At 46.3% G+C, this 22,011-nt stretch overlaps 1 protein-coding gene across 5 annotated transcripts in view; it reads right to left on the bottom strand.

Moving 5' to 3' along the window:
• Positions 1 to 3,034: 3,034 nt before the first annotated feature.
• vps8 (VPS8 subunit of CORVET complex) overlaps positions 3,035 to 22,011 on the bottom strand; it is a 734,009-nt gene continuing 715,032 nt past the window's right edge. For all 5 annotated transcript variants that reach the window (XM_041200655.1, XM_041200658.1, XM_041200657.1 and 2 more), the window contains one exon: positions 3,035 to 3,337. In XM_041200655.1, the coding sequence (XP_041056589.1) occupies positions 3,197 to 3,337 (141 nt within the window). In that variant the 3' untranslated portion in view covers positions 3,035 to 3,196. The remainder of the gene's footprint in view (positions 3,338 to 22,011) is intronic.

The following is a 22,011-nucleotide window of genomic DNA, read 5'->3' as shown; positions in this document are numbered from 1 at the left end:
AAATCCATAAACCTGTAATAAATTCCTCATCCCCTTTCAGATTATTTAGTTAGAATTGGCTTCTACCACTTTTCAGGTGGTGTTCCAGATCCTGACAACACAGTTTAAAAAAATTAAATTCGCATCTCTCCACTGAAGACTTTGCCAATGATTTTGAATCCATGACCTCCAGTTACTGACCCACGCACCTGGGAAATATTTTTTCCCTCTTCACTCTAAGTTGCTTCTTTAACCTACTCTGTGTCTCAGAACTGAAGTCCCTCATCCCTTTTAAACCTCCTCTTGTTCCCTTCCTAAAGCCATTTTATTAGCATCTACAAACTTGATAATGTTGCTCCCTATACCCAAGCCTAAGTTGTTCACAAGAATTGCAAAGAGTAATGGACCCAAAACTGACTGAAGGAGAACACTGCAAACTCTCTCCTAGTGTGGAAAACATCTGTCCACCACCTCATGTTTTCCATTACTGAGCCGATTTGGTATTCATTAAAACCACAACTCTAGTGCACTGGCACTACTGCTTTGCCCAGTGAGATTCAAAATATTGTGATTAATGGCTCTGCTATTTCTACCTTTGCTCCTTTCACTGGGGGAAGGGTTGCATTGGGCTGTAGTTTCTGTTTGCAGATATTCCTCATTTTAGTTTTGATGTACACGTCCTTGAAATGATGACTGGGGACATCTGCAGGTCCAATTAAAAGCTTTCCAGCTGCCTTATTTCTATCCCCCACCCACCTCTGATCTTTGTATATTTCAAAATCATGTCTGTTCTGATTGAGGCTGCCTGATATATTGTTTGTTGCTGATTTGTTGATGATATTCTTCATGGTGATACAGAGCAATGTTAAGCACAGAATCATAGAAACTTGCAATACAGAATGAGGCCATTCAGCACACCGTACCTGTGCTGGCTCCTTAGAAGGAATTGTTGTGTTTAATCCCACTTCTGTTTTTTGTCCGTAAACCCAATCTAGAACGCATTCTACCTGGACCAGGTGATGTCTGAATTTCAGCAATCTTTTTAGTACATCTTCTCTATTATCCTGTGTTATGACCGGGATGGGAGGATTGCACAGTTTCTCTAAGCCCCACTACTACGCATCATAAGTGTAAATTTTTAATTCATTCACCAAAATGGCCAATTGTTTACTTTCGCTGTTGTTAGGCCCAGAATAAAAGAGTCTTTAACCAGGTTTATTTCATGAAACTCAATGATTGATTTATGAAAGAAAACTTTCTTTTCAAAAAACAAGTTGCAAAAACTGGTTAACATACAATTTTTAATCCGGCAGAGTAATTATATACCCTTTTACTTACATGCGCACACATCAAATAGGGTCTCTGCAGAGGTTGGCGTTTAAGGGAAAAAAAACCTACTAGCAGATGGGAAAACTTTCATGAACAAGGATAAAGTTCAAAGGGTTTGATGCTGTTGATCTGGGGTTCATGTGAGCAAAGATGGGTCACTGGTCACAGTAATTTTCTGGAGGTTCTTTCCAAAGGAGCTTCATTGTGGAGGAGAACAGAGTGGAATCAGTGTCTTTGGGGTCTCTCTCTTGTCTAAGCTTCTCAGGTTTCCAAATGCAGATGAGTTATACGGAGATGAGGATTTCTATCTCAATACTGATAACCATATTGACTTTCAGTTGAGGCAGGGAAAGAACAAGTTGGGCAACCTTCTCCTTTTTGGTTCATTCCCAAAAACTGGGTCTAAAAAACAAGTTCAAAATAGAAACTCATCTCAGTCAGGTGGTTTCCAGAAAATCACCAGGGCCTCACTGCCTGAAAACAGTAGTTTTTTTTTCCTCCAGAAATTGAAGTTCAAGTAAACAAATAGTTCTTATCTCCTCAGGTGCCTTGCTGGTCATTTAGCTGACATCATGTGACTTCTTGGAAAAGGCAGTTTGCTCACAGTCCAAAGTGAGCCTTTTCAAATGTTCAATGTCCTTCCAATTTTTAAAAACTTATAGTTCTTGGAGATATGTATTCATAACACGTGGCTATAATTTCCTTCTCCAATTTAGTGTAACCATCACCTTATCTGCTTCCTTTGTGAATGCAGATGCAAATTATTTAATACTTGCACCTCGTTGTCTGTCTCTACATGATTTCCCTTTGGTCATTTAATAGGCCAAACTCTTTCTCCAACTAACCACTTGTGCTTTATAAAATGTTCCAGGATTCAGTTTAATGATGCCTGATAGTCTTTTGTAGTTTTCAGCTTCATTATTGAACTGGACAAACTGGCTGCTTTGTATGTCTGTTCTATCAATGTACAGTGTACTAAAGGATCAAGAGAATAAAGTACAAACAGATGCATATCCTTTGAACCATTCACGCACAGGATATCCCTTTACTATAAGAATAGTCATTAATGTTTGGTGAGCTTGTGAAAATAGGTTTTTTTAAGACAGTGTGTCCCTGGTGATCTAGTGAGTAAAGACATCACTCAGTGTGGGCCAGACGGACTAGGAATATTTTGTGTTGAACCACTAACCTGTCTGAGTTAGTTGGTACTAGCCAGGATAACAGTGGATGCCACAACTGGCCTCAGCAGGTAGGAAGGGGAATGAAGCAAGAGCTACCATTCCAGTTCACTCTCAAGTGTGCACCTGTCAAAGGCAGACTGAGATTGTGTTGTTCCACATAGAGTGAGGTTTCCGACCACTGCCCAGGCACAGTTGGACCCTAGTGGGTGAACAATTATATAGTTCACAAGCTAGGTTGATGGCTGAAGATTGTCAGTTGTACAGGGTGCCTGGGGAACACTATGGGCTGTGGAACTGTTCCTGGACCCATGCGTTGTTGCTTTCAGGAGAGGGTCTGAAAGACTCCTGAATAGGGTAAGCATCTTTTGTGCAGTAATTAGTTTAAAAGTATCCATATATCCCCTGACCTCATAAAAATATGTATCTTAATCAGAAATCAAGGTCAATCTCGGCAAGAAGACTATGGGATTTACTTGTCCTTGTTTCTGCAGAGAGTGGAAAAATTTGATTGTCCCTATTGTTCCATAAATACTCAAACAGCTGGGTAAGATAGAACGTAAGTTTATTAGCTTTAGGTTTTTAAGAATTAATGGATACATAGGAACTATTAATATTGTTAGCCTTAATATTAAATCAACATTTGAAACCGTCTGTTATAGGTTAAGAGTTTTGGGTCCAATCTGATTGCACAAACTTCACCAGTGGCTCTAGTCCTCAATGACTGGCGGTGGTGACAAACGCAGTTGGAAGTTTTCATTTTGGAAGACGCTATTTGCCACTGAACCAGGATGGAATAGGCCTTGCTTGTCACTGTTTCGATTGCGAGAAAGTTCTGTGAGAATTGCCAGCTGCAAGAGACAGAGAAAACAATAACATTAATGATACCGTTACTTCATCAACCATCATTGCAGGAGTTTCATATACAAGAAACTGGCAAGACTCCATCTGTTCAATTCTCAGTGTGTGTTTGACTCGATACCACCTGAAAATTTGCAGTTGTAAAGTCCAGTTTTTTGGAAAAAATAGGTGCTATAATGAAGAAAGGTAATGGGTAATCAAATTCTGTAACCACTCAACAGACCAGATATAGCCGCAGGAAAAGACCTCCTTCTACACGGCCCCTTTAAACACTCCTGCAAATCATTGATTATATCTGACCCAGAATGCTGGGGCAAAGCTGGGCACTATGACAGCAGCTGGTGATGCAATGGAACCAGAAGCTGAGGAACCTTAAAGCATGAACATCTACCAGATGTTGCCACATTCAGAGACTCCTGGGCACTCGTGGAAAGTTGGAAACCTTAGGCAGAACAGACTTTCTCACCTGACTGCTTCTCGTCCATCCATGGGCTGGCCCACAAAGCTTGGAACTGGGTCCATGCCAGGCCTCTTTTTGAATCCATTGTAGAAGAGACATCAAAGACGTGGGGTGGAATTTTATGGCCCCTCCTGCTGGCAGGAGTTTCTGGTCCTGCCGACTTCAAAGTTTTGAACAGCTCAGCACATTAGACAGCCCGGTCCCCACTGTGATGGCGCCATACAGTTCTGGCCATAGAAAGCGTACCCTGTAAACTCACCAGGAGGATCCCAGAGATGGGAAACTATCATGAGGAAAGACATGAGATACTGGAACTAGTCCCACCAGTGCAGAGAAGGGCAAGGAGAGGAGATTCAACAGGATGTTTACTTCTTCAATTATGAAGTGTTTTGATGGTACAGAGAGAGAGATCATTTCCTTTGTTAATTGGATATGGATAGGGCCCAGCATTTATTGCCTATCGCTAATCCCTGCCTTCAATTGCTAATTAGCTGTTTGTTACAGTATTACCTGTGGAATATTTCCATGAATACACTAAATGTGTCAGTATGGGGGTGGTGGTGGAATATTCTTATCTCAATTCTTTTTAAGCACTCAGGATCTTGCCCCGTGTTCTCCAGTTCAGCATTCATTGTGTTACGTAGTTTGTTTTCCATGTACAAAGGGCAGAGCACAGAAACAAGACCATTCAGCCCATCGATCCATGCTGATCAGGATGATCCACATGAGCCTTCTCCCACTTCATCACACCCTGTCAGCAAAATATTATTATTCCGTTGTTACTGAGGTGTTCATCTAGTTTCCCCTTAAATGTATCTATCATATTTGCTTTAACTATTTCCTGTGTGGAGATTGTATCTATATGATCCATCCCTCTATCATTCCAAACAGCTGGAAGGGGTATTTAATGGATTGGTATCTCATGGATGAAGCTCTGTGCATAACCCGCTTCATACATTTTATTTCCTTGCCAAATGCAATGACAAACTTTTGTGTTGGATGATTGTGTAATGTTAGTACCATCTGAAACTTCTCAGATACTGACTCAGTCCACGACTGCGTACAGAAAGACCTGGCCAACATTCAGACTTGAATGGCCAGGCAATGACCATCTCCTCATGACCTTCAACAGCATTACCATCGCTGAATCCTCCATCATCAACATCCTGGGGGTTACCATTGACCAGAAACTGAACTGGACCAGCCATATAAACACTGTGGCTACAAGAGCAGGTTGGAGGCTGGGAATTCTGCAGAGAGTAACTCACCTCCTGACTCCCCAAAGCCTGTCCACCATATTTTTTTTAATTCATTCACAGGATGTGGGCTTCACTGGCTGGGCCAGCATTTATTGCCCATCCCTAATTGCCCTTGAGAAGGTGGTGGTGAGCTGCCTTCTTGAACCGCTGCAGTCCCTGTGGTGTAGGTACACCCACAGCGCTGTTAGGGAGGGAGTTCCAGGATTTTGACCCAGCGACAGTGAAGGAACGGTGATATATTTCCAAGTCAGGATGGTGAATGGCTGCTGCATTTGGACATGGACTGCTTCAGTATCTGAGGAGTTGTGAATGGTGCTGAACATTGTGCAATCATCAGTGAACATCCCCACTTCTGACCTTATGATGGAAGGAAGGTCATTGATGAAGCAGCTGAAGATGGTTGGGCCGAGGACACTACCCTGAGGAACTCCTGCAGTGATGTCCTGGAGCTGAGGTGACTGACCTCCAACAACCACAACCATCTTCCTTTGTGCTAGGTATGACTCCAACCAGCGGAGAGTTTCCCCCTGATTCCCATTGACTCCAGTTTTGCTGGGGCTCCTTGATGTCACACTCGGTCAAATGCTGCCTTTGATGTTGAGGGCAGTCACTCTCACCTCACCAAGCTCATAATATGGCCAAACAGTTTTAGTATCAACTTGTAAATCTTTCCAACATTATCTAATGGCAGCGGGAGTGGGAGAAGTTCCTGGTCAGCCAATGATGGAAAGAAATTGCAGCCTGTACCATCACTGTCCATAGCTCTAGACTACAACATGCATGGCAAAGTGTGTGTTACCACAGCATCTCTTTGGGACCTGTCCCCTTGGTCTACCCATGGTTGAGATTGCACCACTGTGGGTCAAACATGCTTCAGGCAGAGAACTCCGGAAGGTGGTTAATTCTGAACAGATGGAATTGCACACAAACTATCAATCAACTCAAAATATGCTGCACATTGACTTCTACTCTCCACTGTTGAGACGATATAGACAACTCAACTTGACTTCACTCAACATCCAATTTGAGCCGAATCTGAGGAGAGCAGAAGACCTCAACCTCTTCAACCTCAGAATTGCAAACTTAGTTACTTCAGAGTTTCTGATTTATTCCTGTGAGTTCTAATTATCTTCTGTTGGCATTCCCTTGGATCCTTTCCAATAGAATATAAAATGCTTTGTGCATTATTCTGTTACCATGCTGGTTTGAACTGAATACCAACAGAACAGTACGTATTAAAAAAGAATATTGCAGGTAGTGGTGAGAGGGTTGCACCATGAGCACACTGCCAGTCTGTGAGCTGATTTCACCTTTTAGCAGGAACTAACTACAGCCACAAAGATGGGACATCAACCTTCAGGGACTGCTGAAGGCGTATACAAGGCACAGAAGGATAATTAATAAATGCCATTTGAAGTGAACTGACAGCAGAGATACAAAGACAGGGCATCCACCAATAGCCAACTCCTGAGGAAATCACACAAAGGGGAAATCAAAGTGTCATTTGGAGGGAGCTGGTCATCATCAAGAGAGAAAGGTAGAGTGACAAAAAGTCAATAGGTCAGACAAAGAGCAGCAAGACATCCCCCAGGGAAAGAAAGGTGCAGGGATAGCTTCAATCATTTGCAGACAAGTCGTCATCACTGACTGTCCATTGTTTCAAGGATGACATCTACTCAAGGTGGTGAGTTTCTGCCATGGGTCTTCACGTGACTGAACAGGCCGATTCTCGACCTGCAGATGTGTGGACACGCGGGGGCAGGACATCCCCTGAAGTAGAGCTGGATACCAGTTCCCCTTCAAACACTAATGCAAACGCAAAATTCTGATGAAAGGTCAAGGAGCTGAGACATTAACTCCCTTCCTCTCTCCACCAAAGCTGTCTGACCTTCTGAGTACTTCCAGTATTTACTGTTTTTATTTTAAAAAACACTACCCCAGGTAGATCTTAAAGTCTCAGGCCTTCTGGTTACAGCTGGAACTAGTCTGCTCCGGTAATAGGAATGGCCTGGTGCAGGTAAGATTAAGGGATTCCCCTCCTCTCACCAGGATTGTAGAACCTCTGGTGTGGCCTATCATGTTGGACACGGGTGCACACAGGGGAAATTCCACCATAATATCTCCAGGTCCAGAATAACTTGAATATTCAAAACTCAATACATAAACAATTGGGCAGGATTATTTATCAGTTCAACACAATTTCTGCCATTTGATTAAAACATAGGAACAAAAACATGCCATCCCATAAAAACAGAAACCATATGCCATAGTCATTTAATTAGAATATCCTTTAAATGTCAGAGTTAAGGGGCCATTGTATGAGTCCTGAATATAATTACTTACTACTCCACTCCTCACACTGTCTTGTAATCTTTGATCTTCAGATCCACAGATCTGCAGGCTGAGAATTGGCCTGTTCAGTCCTGTTTTAATTTGGTAACTAGGTAATGTTGGAAGCTCTTGATTTAGTGGAGATCCTTTCATTAAGAGGTGAAGAATTAATAGACCTCCCCCCACTCCCCTGAGGAAATACTGCATCTGTTGAGTGTAGTTGGGTTGAAACAACGCCATGTACAATGAACACACGCTTGGTTGGAACTCATACCGGAATAATAGGAATTGCACAAAATCTGAATCTCAGCAATTTACATTAATTAACTCAGCCGATTGTAAACTTTAACTGGCTCCAGTTACAAAATCCTCACCTCATGCCTTATGGTCCTTGCAGGGACCAGCTGCCTTTAGCAAGTAACCATTCTTCATAAGCTAATTTTGGCAAAGCCATTGAGCCTCCTTGTCTCCTCATCCAAAGTCCAAACTCGCTGACGTTCCAGCAAAGGTCACTGAATGATGAACAGCAGTGGAAATCCTGATGAACTGTTTCCCCTTTTCCTGACTGGAAAAACTGACACCAATTGTAAAGCAGCCCTTGCTTCCTCAACTAGCTCAACAAAGGCCGTGGGCTGCTTCTGGATCTTTATGAGTATATATCCGACATTCATTTTTAAAAAATAAAAATAATCAATGGGGATGGTTCTTTATTCTGTATTTGTGCAGCTGCAATATTTTGAGCATCTCTCTAGCTTCATGGATGGAATGGCAGCAAAAATATTCCCAAGAACAGAAGCTGTCCAAATGAGACAGTGTGTATGTTAGACCAGAGCCAAAAAATCTTTGGTCTCAATACTGGATCCAGGGCACAAGTCTGCAAATGCTGGGCCCCCACTCCGAATGTTGCTGCCCTCCAGTCCTTTGACTGGGTGCAGGAGGTGTGGAACTTCCGTTCACACTAAGCACAGCCCACGATGTGGAGGGGTACAATGGTGGGAGCAAGACTTTCTGAGCCAGTGGACTTTCTCTGACCCTGCCCTCCCTACCATGGAGATTTAGACACTGGGTCAAACCAGCCCCCCAGTGGTTAATACAACTGAACAAATGATTCTCACCTCCAGTTTACAGGCACTGGTGCTTCTGGGTTCCTGGAGCACAGCTAACTGCACGTCAAATGTCGGGTTCCTGGGACTTACTGAGACTATGGGGGCCAGAGGGATTGGTTTTTTGAGATTTAAATAGAACGAAGCTTTTGTTTTTTTTTTAAAGAGCTTTGTTTCCTTCTCTCTAAGTCCATGCTGATTGGGTGTCGATGGTGGATTAATGTGTCACACTCTCATTTCTGAATTGATGGGTTATGGTTCCAAGTCCCACTTGAAGAACTTGAGCAAGTAATCCAAGCTGGCACTCCAGTGCAGTACTGAAGGGGTGCTGCACTGTCACAGGTGCCGTCTTTCAGATAAAACATTAAACCAATCTCTGCTCTCCCAGGTGGATGTAAAAAAAATCCCATAACTATTTCGAAAAAGAGCAGGGAAGATCTCCTCCTTGTCTTGGCCAATATTTATCCTTCAACCAACACCCTAAAAACTGATAATCTCTTTACTGTGTGCAAATTGGTTGCTATATTTCTGACATTACCACAATGACTACAATTTAAAAGTAGTCAATTGCCCGTGAAATACTTTGGACATTCTAAAGTTGTGAAAGCTTGTATTAGAACAGCAAGTACTAGTTGTCGTTCAATAATCAAAGATTCTTTCTTGGGATGGGATCCCCTTAATCAGGTTTAAATAATAGAGAGGGATATATTTTTCCCTGGTTTTGTTGTTGGAGAAACTAGATGAAAAAGACACTAGTTTAACCCATTTTGTGAGATTACATTGACTCATTTCTGTGAAACAAGCACGATCTTTATTTGTAGAATTAATTTTGCTTGGGCCAGGCATAGAATTTTCTGAGGGATTTGTGGTGTGTTTGGTACTTTGGATCAAAGTATTTTATTAATTCAGCGAAGCACAGTAGCTTTTTTTCAGGAGACTTTTAGTGGATGTGAATTTGCTAAAGTGGACACTGACAGCTTAATGGCTAGCTTCACATTTATTGTGCTTCAGAAGTTGAGCAGAAAAGTCAAGGAAACAGATGTCACACACACAGCACTGTCCCCCATTTAACTGCTGAAGAACCAATAGTTTGTAGAAAAAACAGAACATTCTGGAAAGACTCAGCAGGGCAGGCAGCATCTGTGGAGAGGGAAACAGTTAACGTTTCAGGCCGATGACCCTCCATTAAGAGATGTGACAAGCTTTAAGTACAGAAACAGGGAAAGATGGGAAGGGAGGGATGGGCTATGATAGTAGAGCGCAGGGGAGACAGGTTAAATGACAAAAGGGATGATGATGCATGGTTAAAGGAGATGGTAATGGAACAAGTAAAGAAACAAAAGATAGGTCTAGAGGAGGTGTGAATGGCGGGGTCTAGAGGAGGTGTGAATGGCAGGGCCTAGAGGAGGTGTGAATGGCAGGGCCTAGAGGAGGTGTGAATGGCAGGGTCTAGAGGAGGTGTGAAAGGCAGGGTAAAGAGGAGGCGTGAATGGCAGGGTCTAAAGGAGGCGTGAATGGCAGGGTCTAAAGGAGGCGTGAAAGGCAGGGTAAAGAGGAGGCGTGAATGGCAGGGTCTAAAGGAGGCGTGAATGGCAGGGTCTAAAGGAGGCGTGAATGGCAGGGTCTAGAAGAGGTGTGATTGGCAGGGTCTAGAGGAGGCGTGAATGGCAGGGTCTAGAAGAGGTGTGAATGGCAGGGTCTAGAAGAGGTGTGAATGGCAGGGTCTAGAGGAGGCGTGAATGGCAGGGTCTAGAGGAGGTGTGAATGGCCGGGTCTCGAGGAGGCGTGAATGGCAGGGTCTAGAGGAGGTGTGAATGGCAGGTCTCGAGGAGGCGTGATTGGTAGGGTCTAGAGGAGGCGTGAATGGCAGGGTCTAGAGGAGGTGTGAATGGCAGGGTCTAAAGGAGGTGTGAATGGCGGGGTCTAAAGGAGGTGTGAATGGAGGGGTCTAGAGGAGGTGTGAATGGCAGGGGCTAGAGGAGGTGTGAATGGCAGGGGCTAGAGGAGGTGTGAATGGCAGGGGCTAGAGGAGGCGTGAATGGCAGGGTCTAGAGGAGGTGTGAATGGCAGGGTCTAGAGGAGGTGTGAATGGCGGGGTCTAGAAGAGGTGTGAATGGCAGGGTCTAGAGGAGTTGTGAATGTCGGGGTCTAGAGGAGGTGTGAATGGCAGGGTCTAGAGGAGGTGTGAACGGCAGGGTCTAAAGGAGGCGTGAATGGCAGGGTCTAGAAGAGGTGTGAATGGCTGGGTCTAGAGGAGGTGTGAATGGCAGGGTCTAGAAGAGCTGTGACTGGCAGGGTCTAGAGGAGGCGTGAATGGCAGGGTCTCGAGGAGGCGTGAATGGCAGGGTCTAGAAGAGGTGTAAATGGCGGGGTCTAGAAGAGGCGTGAATGGCAGGGTCTAGAGGAGGTGTGAATGGCGGGGTCTGGAGGAGGTGTGAATGGCAGGGTTTAGAAGAGGTATGAATGGCAGGGTCTAGTGGAAGCCTGAATGGCAGGGTGTCGACGAGGCGTGAATGGCAGGGTCTAGAAGAGGTTTGAATGGCAGGTCTCGAGGAGGTGTGATGGTATGGTCTAGAGGAGGCGTGAATGGTGGGGTCTAGAGGAGGCGTGAATGGCAGGGTACAGAGGAGGTGTGAATGTCTGGGTCTCGAGGAGGCCTGGTGGTAGGGTCTAGAGGAGGTGTGAATGGCAGCAACTCAAGGAGGCGTGGTTGGTAGGGTCTAGAGGAGGTGTGAATGGCAGGGTCTCGAGGAGGCGTGAATGGCAGGGTCCAGAGGAGGTGTGAATGGCTGGGTCTCGAGGAGGCGTGGTTGGTAGTGTCTAGAGGGGGTGTGTTTGGCTGGGTCTCGAGGAGGCGTGGTTGGTAGGGTTTAGAGGAGGTGTGAATGGCAGGGTCTAGAGGAGGCGTGAATGGCAGGGTCTAGAGGAGGTGTGAATGGCAGGTCTCGAGGAGGCGTGATTGGTAGGGTCTAGAGGAGGCGTGAATGGCAGGGTCTAGAGGAGGTGTGAATGGCAGGGTCTAGAGGAGGTGTGAATGGCGGGGTCTAGAGGAGGTGTGAATGGCAGGGGCTAGAGGAGGTGTGAATGGCAGGGGCTAGAGGAGGCGTGAATGGCAGGGTCTAGAGGAGGCGTGAATGGCAGGGTCTAGAGGAGGTGTGAATGGCGGGGTCTAGAAGAGGTGTGAATGGCAGGGTCTAGAGGAGTTGTGAATGTCGGGGTCTAGAGGAGGTGTGAATGGCAGGGTCTAGAGGAGGTGTGAACGGCAGGGTCTAAAGGAGGCATGAATGGCAGGGTCTAGAAGAGGTGTGAATGGCTGGGTCTAGAGGAGGTGTGAATGGCAGGGTCTAGAAGAGCTGTGACTGGCAGGGTCTAGAGGAGGCGTGAATGGCAGGGTCTCGAGGAGGCGTGAATGGCAGGGTCTAGAAGAGGTGTAAATGGCGGGGTCTGGAGGAGGTGTGAATGGCAGGGTTTAGAAGAGGTATGAATGGCAGGGTCTAGTGGAGGCCTGAATGGCAGGGTGTCGACGAGGCGTGAATGGCAGCGTCTAAAGGATGTGTGAGTGGCTGGGTCTAGAGGAGGCGTGAATGGCGGGGTCTAGAAGAGGCGTAAATGGCAGGGTCTAGTGGAGGCCTGAATGGCAGGGTGTCGACGAGGCGTGAATGGCAGCGTCTAAAGGATGTGTGAGTGGCTGGGTCTAGAGGAGGCGTGAATGGCGGGGTCTAGAAGAGGCGTAAATGGCAGGGTCTAGTGGAGGCCTGAATGGCAGGGTGTCGACGAGGCGTGAATGGCAGGGTGTAGAAGAGATTTGAATGGCAGGTCTCGAGGAGGTGTGATGGTATGATCTAGAGGAGGCGTGAATGGTGGGGTCTAGAGGAGGCGTGAATGGCAGGGTACAGAGGAGGTGTGAATGTCTGGGTCTCGAGGAGGCGTGGTGGTAGGGTCTAGAGGAGGTGTGAATGGCAGCAACTCAAGGAGGCGTGGTTGGTAGGGTCTAGAGGAGGTGTGAATGGCAGGGTCTCGAGGAGGCGTGAATGGCAGGGTCCAGAGGAGGTGTGAATGGCTGGGTCCCGAGGAGACGTGGTTGGTAGGGTCTAGAGGGGGTGTGTTTGGCTGGGTCTCGAGGAGGCGTGGTTGGTAGGGTTTAGAGGAGGCGTGAATGGCAGGGTCTCGAGGAGGCGTGAATGGCAGGGTCCAGAGGAGGTGTGAATGGCAGGGTCTAGAGGAGGTGTGAATGGCGGGGTCTAGAGGAGGTGTGAATGGCGGGGTCTAGAGGAGGTGTGAATGGCGGGGTCTAGAGGAGGTGTGAATGGCAGGGTCTAGAGGAGGTGTGAATGGCAGGGTCTAGAGGAGGTGTGAATGGCAGGGTCTAGAGGAGGTGTGAATGGCAGGGTCTAGAGGAGGTGTGAATGGCAGGGTCTAGAAGAGGTGTGAATGGCAGTGTCTAGAGGAGGTGTGAATGGCAGCGTCTAGAGAAGGTGTGAAAGGCAGGGTATAGAGGAGGCGTGAATGGCAGGGTCTAAAGGAGGCGTGAATGGCAGGGTCTAAAGGAGGCGTGAATGGCAGGGTCTAAAGGAGGCGTGAATGGCAGGGTCTAGAAGAGGTGTGAATGGCAGGGTCTAGAGGAGGTGTGAATGGCAGGGTCTCGAGGAGGCGTGAATGGCAGGGTCTAGAAGAGGTGTGAATGGCAGGGTCTAGAGGAGGTGTGAATGGCAGGGTCTAGAGGAGGTGTGAATGGCCGGGTCTCGAGGATGCGTGAATGGTAGGGTCTAGAGGAGGTGTGAATGGCAGGTCTCGAGGAGGCGTGATTGGTAGGGTCTAGAGGAGGCGTGAATGGCAGGGTCTAGAGGAGGTGTGAATGGCAGGGTCTAAAGGAGGTGTGAATGGCGGGGTCTAGAGGAGGTGTGAATGGCAGGGTCTAGAGGAGTTGTGAATGTCGGGGTCTAGAGGAGGTGTGAATGGCAGGGTCTAGAGGAGGTGTGAACGGCAGGGTCTAGAGGAGGTGTGAACGGCAGGGTCTAAAGGAGGCGTGAATGGCAGGGTCTAGAAGAGGTGTGAATGGCTGGGTCTAGAGGAGGTGTGAATGGCAGGGTCTAGAAGAGCTGTGACTGGCAGGGTCTAGAGGAGGCGTGAATGGCCGGGTCTCGAGGAGGCGTGAATGGCAGGGTCTAGAAGAGGTGTAAATGGCGGGGTCTAGAAGAGGCGTGAATGGCAGGGTCTGGAGGAGGTGTGAATGGCAGGGTTTAGAAGAGGTATGAATGGCAGGGTCTAGTGGAGGCCTGAATGGCAGGGTGTCGACGAGGCGTGAATGGCAGGGTCTAGAAGAGGTTTGAATGGCAGGTCTCGAGGAGGTGTGATGGTATGGTCTAGAGGAGGCGTGAATGGTGGGGTCTAGAGGAGGCGTGAATGGCAGGGTACAGAGGAGGTGTGAATGTCTGGGTCTCGAGGAGGCGTGGTGGTAGGGTCTAGAGGAGGTGTGAATGGCAGCAACTCAAGGAGGCGTGGGTGGTAGGGTCTAGAGGAGGTGTGAATGGCAGGGTCCAGAGGAGGTGTGAATGGCTGGGTCCCGAGGAGACGTGGTTGGTAGGGTCTAGAGGAGGTGTGAATGGCTGGGTCTCGAGGAGGCGTGGTTGGTAGGGTCTAGAGGGGGTGTGTTTGGCTGGGTCTCGAGGAGGCGTGGTTGGTAGGCTGTAGAGGAGGTGTGAATGGCAGGGTCTCGAGGAGGCGTGAATGGCAGGGTCCAGAGGAGGTGTGAATAGCAGGGTCCAGAGGAGGTGTGGATGGCTGGGTCTAGAGGAGGCATGGTTGGTAGGGTCTAGAGGAGATGTGAATGGCAGGGTCTAGAGGAGGTGTGAATGGCGGGGTCTAGAGGGGGTGTGAATGGCAGGGTCTAGAGGAGGTGTGAATAGCAGGGTCTAGAGGAGGTGTGAATGGCGGGGTCTAGAGGAGGTGTGAATGGAGGGGTCTAGAGGAGGTGTGAATGGCGGGGTCTAGAAGAGGCGTGAATGGCAGGGTCTAGAGGAGGCGTGAATGGCAGGGTCTAGAGGAGGTGTGAATGGCGGGGTCTAGAGGAGGTGTGAATGGCGGGGTCTAGAGGAAGTGTGAATGGCAGAGTCTAAAGGTGGTGTGAATGGCAGGGTCTAGAGGAGGTGTGAATGGCAGGGTCTAGAGGAGGTGTGAATGGCAGGGTCTAGAGGAGGTGTGAATTGCGGGGTCTAGAGGAGGTGTGAATGGCAGGGTCTAGAGGAGGTGTGAATGGCAGGGTCTAGAGGAGGTGTGAATGGCAGGGTCTAGAAGAGTTGTGAATGGCAGGGTCTAGAGGAGGCGTGAATGGCAGGGTCTAGAGGAGGTGTGAATGGCAACAGCAGAATCATCACTGTCTTCTGAAAAAATGGGAACATGAATGAGGTTATGAAATAAAATTGAGGAACTCAATATTGAATCTGGAAGGCTGCAAAATGCCTAATTGAGAAATGAGGTTCTGTTCCTCGAGCATATGTTGAGCTTCATTGGAACACTTTACGAGGCAGAGGGCAGAAAGGTCAGAGTGAGAGGATGTGGAGAATGAAAGTGACTGTTCTGAACAGAGGTGTTCTGCAAAGCAATCACCCAATCTGCATTTGGGCTCCCTAATGTAGAAGAGACCTCATTTTGTGCATCAAAATCAATATAATAAATTTAAAGAAGTGCACATAACTCACTGTTTCACCCGGAAGGTGTGTTTGGGAGCCTGTACAATAGGAAGGGAGGAGATAAACGAGGTGTTGCAACTCCTGCGCTTGCATGGGAAATGCCGTGGAAATGGGAGGGTGGGGGTGATTGAGGAGTGGACCAGCATATCGTGGAGGGAATATTGCCTTTGCAATGCTGAAAGCATGGAACGTGAGCTTGGTGGCAGCATCACACCTCATGGTGAGAATGGCAGAGGATGATCCATTGAATGCAAAGGCTTGTGGGGTGGATTGTGAGGCCAAGGGGAACCTTATCATGGTTCTGGGAGGGGAAGAGGTGACAGCAGAGCCCAGGAAATGAAATGGACTTAGTTAAGGACCTGAGGGAGAGAGGATGTGGGAATCCTTGATTGAGGATAAAGGAAGTCACATGGAGACCTTATGGGGAGCAGGGTGGGAGGACGTGTAGTCAAGGTAACTTGGAAGTCTTTGGCCTTATATTCAATGCTGGTCGACAGCCTATCTCTAGAAATAGAGAGAAGTTGACAAAGGGAAGGGAAGAATCAGAGATGGACCATGTGAAGGAAGAGTGGAAATTGTAAGCAGTTGATGACATTTTCCAGTTTGGAGTGACAGCAGGAAACTAATACTGGCACCAATGTATTGGAAAAAGAGGTGAGGGAGAGAACCTGAGTAGGATTGGAACCTAGAAAATTGCACATATTATACAAAAAGGTAAGGATACCTTGGACCTATACAGGCTCCCAAAGCAACTCCTTTTACTTGAAGGAAGTGAGTTAAGAGAAATTGTCCAATGTTTAAGGTGAGAGGAGAAAACTATAGAGGAGATGCGCGGGGCAAGTATTTTACGCAGAGGGTAGTGAGTGTCTGGAATTCGCTGCTGGAGGAGGTGGTGGAAGCAGGTACGATAGTGGTGTTTAAGAGGCAGCTTGACAGATACATGAATAGGATGGGAATAGAGGGATACGGACCCCGGAAGTGCAAAATGTTTTAGTTGACGGGCAATGTGATCGGCGCAGGCTTGGAGGGCTGAAGGGTCTGTTCCTGTGCTGTACTTTTCTTTGTTCTTTGTGAGAACAAGTTCAGCTAGGCAGAGAAGTGGGATGGCGGGTGAGACTGGTTGGGTCTTTATTCAAGGAAGAAGTGGAGAGCTGCCAGACTGTACTGGTGGGGAATGGGGGTGGAGAAGGATTGACATCCATGATGACAATGGGTTGGTCAGGGTCAGGAAACTGGAAACTGTTAAAATGGCGATGAGCATTGGAGGAGTCCAGATGTACATGGGAAGAAGTACTTTCGAAGTGCTCCCATGTGGGGGGTTGGGCAGAACGAGATGATCATTTTCTCATACACACATGCACCATAAACCTAATTTAGACATTATTGCATCCCCCACTTATTCTGAAAATACCTAAGACTTATTTCTTACTTTGGTGCTATCTGTCTCTCCCAAACCTTGTTTCTCCTGTCTAACGATACTTCCTAGTTCCCATCACCCAACAAGTTAGTTTAACTGCAGCCCAACAGCACTAGCAAGGACATTGGTCCCAATTCTGTTGAAGTTCAACCATAGATAGTGACAAGAGCAATGCCAACAGGAACACATCATTTGAAACTTCCTTTTGGAGTTTGCTAAATTGCTATTTGTAGGTGCTAACTATGGCCATGCATGCAACTGCTACAGTGCCATAAGTGAACAAGCCGCAGCATTGACTGGCACACAGGATGAACAAGCTTCCTTTTTAATCGCTGAATGTGTGATTCTCAGCTCTGCTCTATAATCAAACTTACATTTAATCGCATCATAAACCAGCCCTTGCTTGTAACATGGTTGTAACAATGTGCTCATCAAATATTGCACAGCTCAGAGCTACAGATGGTGAATGTAGAGAACAGAATATCATGATTACACCAAGATTTCCGGCACATTTGGAGCAATAAATTGCAACCCATCATTATGTCCGTCTAAATCAGTCTTCCACTTTGGACAGAAAAGGAGAATTGCAGAACATTATCCTCATTAAAGGTCACAGATCTCTGTCTGTCAGAGTACATGCACGGCTCGTGCACATACAGGAAATGAAAGTTAAACGTGTGAAAACTCAATTACTTTCTCAGTGCTGCTAGTGTTTAAGGGAAGACAAAAGCAGCTGGGTCAAAAGTGTAACCCCCTATTGGAAAAGTTGAGCAATGTTGGTGTTTAAAAGCAGAGGAATTAGGAGTAGGCCATTCGACCCATCGATAAGATCGAGGTTGATTTCATCAACTCCACTTTCCTGCCTGTCCCCCCCTAACTCTCAACTCCCTGCTCGATCAAAGCTCTGTCTCATTCAGCCTATATTCAATGACCCAGCCTCCACCTCTCACTGATGAAGAGAATTCCAAAGATTACGACCTTCTGAAAGTAAAGAGACCAAAATTGTTTCCAGCACCCCAGGTGCGATTTTGTCAGTATCCTGTACATTTGTAGAAAGACCTCCCTACTTTTATACTCCATCTCCCTTGCAATAAATTCCATTTGCCTTCCTAATGACTTGTTGTACCTTCTTGTGATTCATGGACAAGCACCCAGGTCCCTCTGTACTTCAGCATTCTGCAGTCTCTCTCCATTTTAATAATATTCTTTCTTTTATCCTTCCTGTCAAAGTGGACAACCTCACATTTTCCCACATTATACTCCATCGGCCTAATCTTTGCCCATTCACTTATCCTGTCTACATCCCTTTGCAGACTCTTTGTATCCTCGTCACAACTTGCTTTCCTACCTACCTTTGTATCATCAGCAAATCTGGCTACAATACAGTCTGTCCTTTCATCCAAGCCATTAATATAGGCTGTAATTAGCTGAGGCCCCAGCACTGATCCCTGAGGCACTCCACTAGTTACAGCTCGCCAATCTGAGAAAGACCCATTTATCCTGAATCTCTGTTTCCTGTTAGTTAGCCAATCCTCTATCCATGCTAATATATCACCCCAACATTATGAACGCTCATCTTATGTACTAATCTTTAATGCAACACTTTAGTGAATGTATTTTGGAAAGCCAAATACACTACGTCTACTGGATCCCCATTATCCACCCTACTTGTTAAGGCGATGAAAATGCAATGATGTGGATGATCAGCCATGGTCATACTGAATGGCAGAGCAGGCTCGATGGGCTGAATGGCCTACTCCTCCTACATTGCTATGTTCCCATGTTACATCCTCAATGAACTCGAATAAATTTGTCAAACTCTATTTCCCATTCACGCAGCCATGGTGACTCTGCCTGATTGTACTGATTTTCTAAATGTCCTGCCACTATCTCCTTAATAATGGATCTAGCGCTTTCCAATGATAGCTGTTAGACTAACTGACCTATAGTTCCCTGCTTTCTGTCTCCATCTTTTCTAGAATACTGGTGTTACATTTGAGGTTTTCCAATCCACTGGGACCGTTCTAGAATCTAGGGAATTTTGGAAGATTACAACCCCTGCATCCAGTATCTCTGCAGACAGCTCCTCTAACACCCTGGGATGCAGACCATCTTGTCCAGGGGGCTTGTCAGCCTTTAGTCCCATTAGCTTTCCCAGGACTTTTTCTTCAGTGATCGTGATTTGTTTTGAGTTCCTTCCTCTCTTTTCCGATTCCTACTGTTCTCAGGATTATTTTTGTCTCTTCTCCTGTGAAGACAGATGCAAAATACTTGTTCCATATCTCTGCCATTTCCTTATTTCCCATTATTAATTCCCAGAGACCGAGCTCTAGCTACGACAGTTTGGAGTCTGCCTCCTGGAAGATTGCGCAGCCAGTTTCGCTTCTGGTAAGTGCTGGCTTGGAACTCCCATTTGGTCCTGACATCAGTGTCCTGGAACCCAGGGAAAATCCGGCCCAATGTCCTTAAAAAATATTGATGTCTCCACACTTTCACAACTCCATACAAAGTGACCTAAAATTACTAGAAAAGGTTCAGTACATTTCATAGGGTTGATAAATATTTGTTTGATAAGTTAGCTAATTACCAAAGACAACCAGTTGTAAAGGAGAAACCAGAGTCCAGAGCCACTTTCTGAAGAGTTCCTTAAGATCTATACATAACATATACATGGTGGTTAGGATCTGGAAATGTACCTGCTTGAAAGGGTGGTGAAGGCACGTTCAATTGCGATTCTCAAAAGGGAATCGGATAGACACCTGACGAAATAAAATCAAATCAGGACTAGGGGAAAGGACAGGGGAGCGGGACTAGCTAAATTGTCTTGCAGAGGCCCAGTACATATATGATGGGCCGGGTGGTCACTTTCTGTGCTGTAACCACTCTATGATTCTATTCTAACATGCAATATTTGTGTGAATTATTTAACCGGCTTACAGTAAAAGGCAAGGAAGTGTGTTGTTATGTCGCTGATTTCTAATTTATGGGTACAGTCTTGAAAGGGAAAGCAAAAAATAAAACAGAGCACTCCAGGGTGGTGGAATTCTCAGAGATTTTAATACAAAAAATGAAACCAAAGAAATTGCATTTATATAGCATCTTTCCCAAGCTCAGGATATCCCAAGATGCTTCACCGTCAATTAAATACACCTGAATTGTAGTCCCAGTTGAACTGGAGGAATACTCAGCAAGCCCCCACAAACAGCGACACAACAACAACAAAATAATTTCCTTATGGGTTTGTTTAAGGGGTAAATACTGGTCAGGACACCAGGGAGAGCCCAGCTGCTCTTCTTCAAATAATGTCCACCTTGGGACCTCATCTCAAAGATGACACCTTCTCCAGAGCAGCAGCCACTGCCCCCAGCACTGGGCTAAAGTGTCAGCCTTGATGATGTGCCCAAGACTCTGGAGTGGGACCTGAACCATGAGCCTCTGACTCAGAGATGATGAGAGCTGTGGTAATTCTGGTTTTATTTAGTGTTCAATGTACCTTTGAGAATAATACTTGTTAGGCAAGATCACATGATCTGTGGTAATCAATAGGAGAGTAGCATGGGCTACCTCAGTTGGTGTAGAGCTAGAGTTGGAGTTGAAAGCACACGTGTAGTTGCTGCTGAATATATTGTAAATAAACTTAATGTTTCCACCCAAGGAGTGTCTGCAGATTAACTCTATCAATAGTAGCAACTTGGTCACCCCACAACAAGAGCCATAGCTGAGGCAGCAAGATGAGAGGGGGAGATGGGAATTGTTGTCTCCCCCAGTAACCACAGAAACAATACGCCAGCTCAGGTGTGTACACAGGCTGCGCATGTGACATACATCACTTTTCATTCTGCAACGCTATTGACTGTCATCTAGATGAACATCAAAATTTACTGCTCCCCTCCCCCTCAAGCATATAAAATAATACATTGGAATCAAGTTGGAATTGGTCATAACAGCTTTTGAGGGAAGTGCAGCTTTATTATAAGAATCTTCACTTTTTAAGAATTACAGTGGGCCTGATTTTAACTTTTTGTGAGGGGGTTAAACACAGTTTCAATGGTTTTGGAGACAGGCTATCCTTACCAGACCCACTACCGAATGGGGCACTACTAGATGTGCAAGCAAGTGCAGAAACTAGCTGATCCAGCTTGTACCAGACTCCAGAGGCAACAGACAATTGCATAGGGTAACCGCCAATCCAGCTTTAACCCAAAGTAGCTATGAGAGGGCAGATAGTGAGAGACTCAAAAAGCAAATAGTTTCCTTTTGTGTAGTGGTATCTTAGCATTAGCAATATAACTGGGAAAGTACAGTGTCATTATGGGATATCATGAGCTACTGTAAGCTATACACACTTTATCACATCACATGAAATTACTCATTTCTATCCAGTCAAGTAAGTAGAGAATCCTCACAATACACCAGTGATCCTTTGGAAAACGCCTACAGGTTCAGTGATCTTAAATGGAGTATCTGGGAGATGGAGTGAGTGAGCGTCTTCACTCTAACACAAACCTTTCTAAACACAGTAGCCCTGAAATTCCAGAGTGTCTCCAGTGGGAGATCAGAGGAAGTGCTGTAAATGGCCTAGGACCTGGCAGAGAGAGAGAGAGGAGGGGGGGGTCGCTGGTTCCATCTATACAATAAGCCTGACTAGATTGAAATTTGCAGTGAGTGATCACAAAGCTGAGGAACTTAAAAAAAAAAGGTTTTGTTTGAAAAATGTGCAACGGTCGGATGAGACCAGTTGGCTGCAATCCAAGAAATATCACTGGGTATCTTCCTTAGATATGGAATCACAGACATTTACAGCACAGGAGAAGATATTACAGATGCTGAGATAAAGGTGTCAAGGCGTATGGGGATAGGGTGAAAAACTGGCATGGTAGATGACCAGCTGGTTGAATGGTGGGGCAGGCTTGAGGGGCTGAATGGCCTACTCCTGCTCCTATTTCCTAAGATCATTGGGGACTCACTGACCCAGGAACTGGGTCACATAGCATCTGTTTTTTGGGTGCTGCGCATTTCCCAAATCCCAAAAAGGGGGGGAGCACAAATACGCTTTCAATCCAAGAGACGTCCTTTCCAACACCTGAGGCAGACGCCAAGGGGCTTTGCTTGTGGAATTATAGGGCAAAGTGCCTTTTCAGGCAGCCTGTGCAGCACCACTTGCCCTCAGGCTGCCAATGCCTCAGGGCTTCCCCGCGGGGGGAACCAGTCCAGCTCCAACAGCAGCTGGAAAATGGTCAGTAACTTAATTTAAACATCCATCGCAACTGGTACTGCCACTCCGCAGGTCCGAGGGTCAATGCCCAATACCTGGGGCTCCTTGAAAACTACCATGAAGAATTTTGAGGCCGTTAGGTCTTCACTGGCTTTTTCCAAGAACAATCCAGCACCAGCCTCGCTCTCCC

This window comes from Carcharodon carcharias, chromosome 12 (genome assembly GCF_017639515.1).
Source record: "Carcharodon carcharias isolate sCarCar2 chromosome 12, sCarCar2.pri, whole genome shotgun sequence".
NCBI classification, from domain to species: Eukaryota; Metazoa; Chordata; class Chondrichthyes; order Lamniformes; family Lamnidae; genus Carcharodon; species Carcharodon carcharias.
This window is presented reverse-complemented; position numbering and strand designations above follow the sequence as displayed.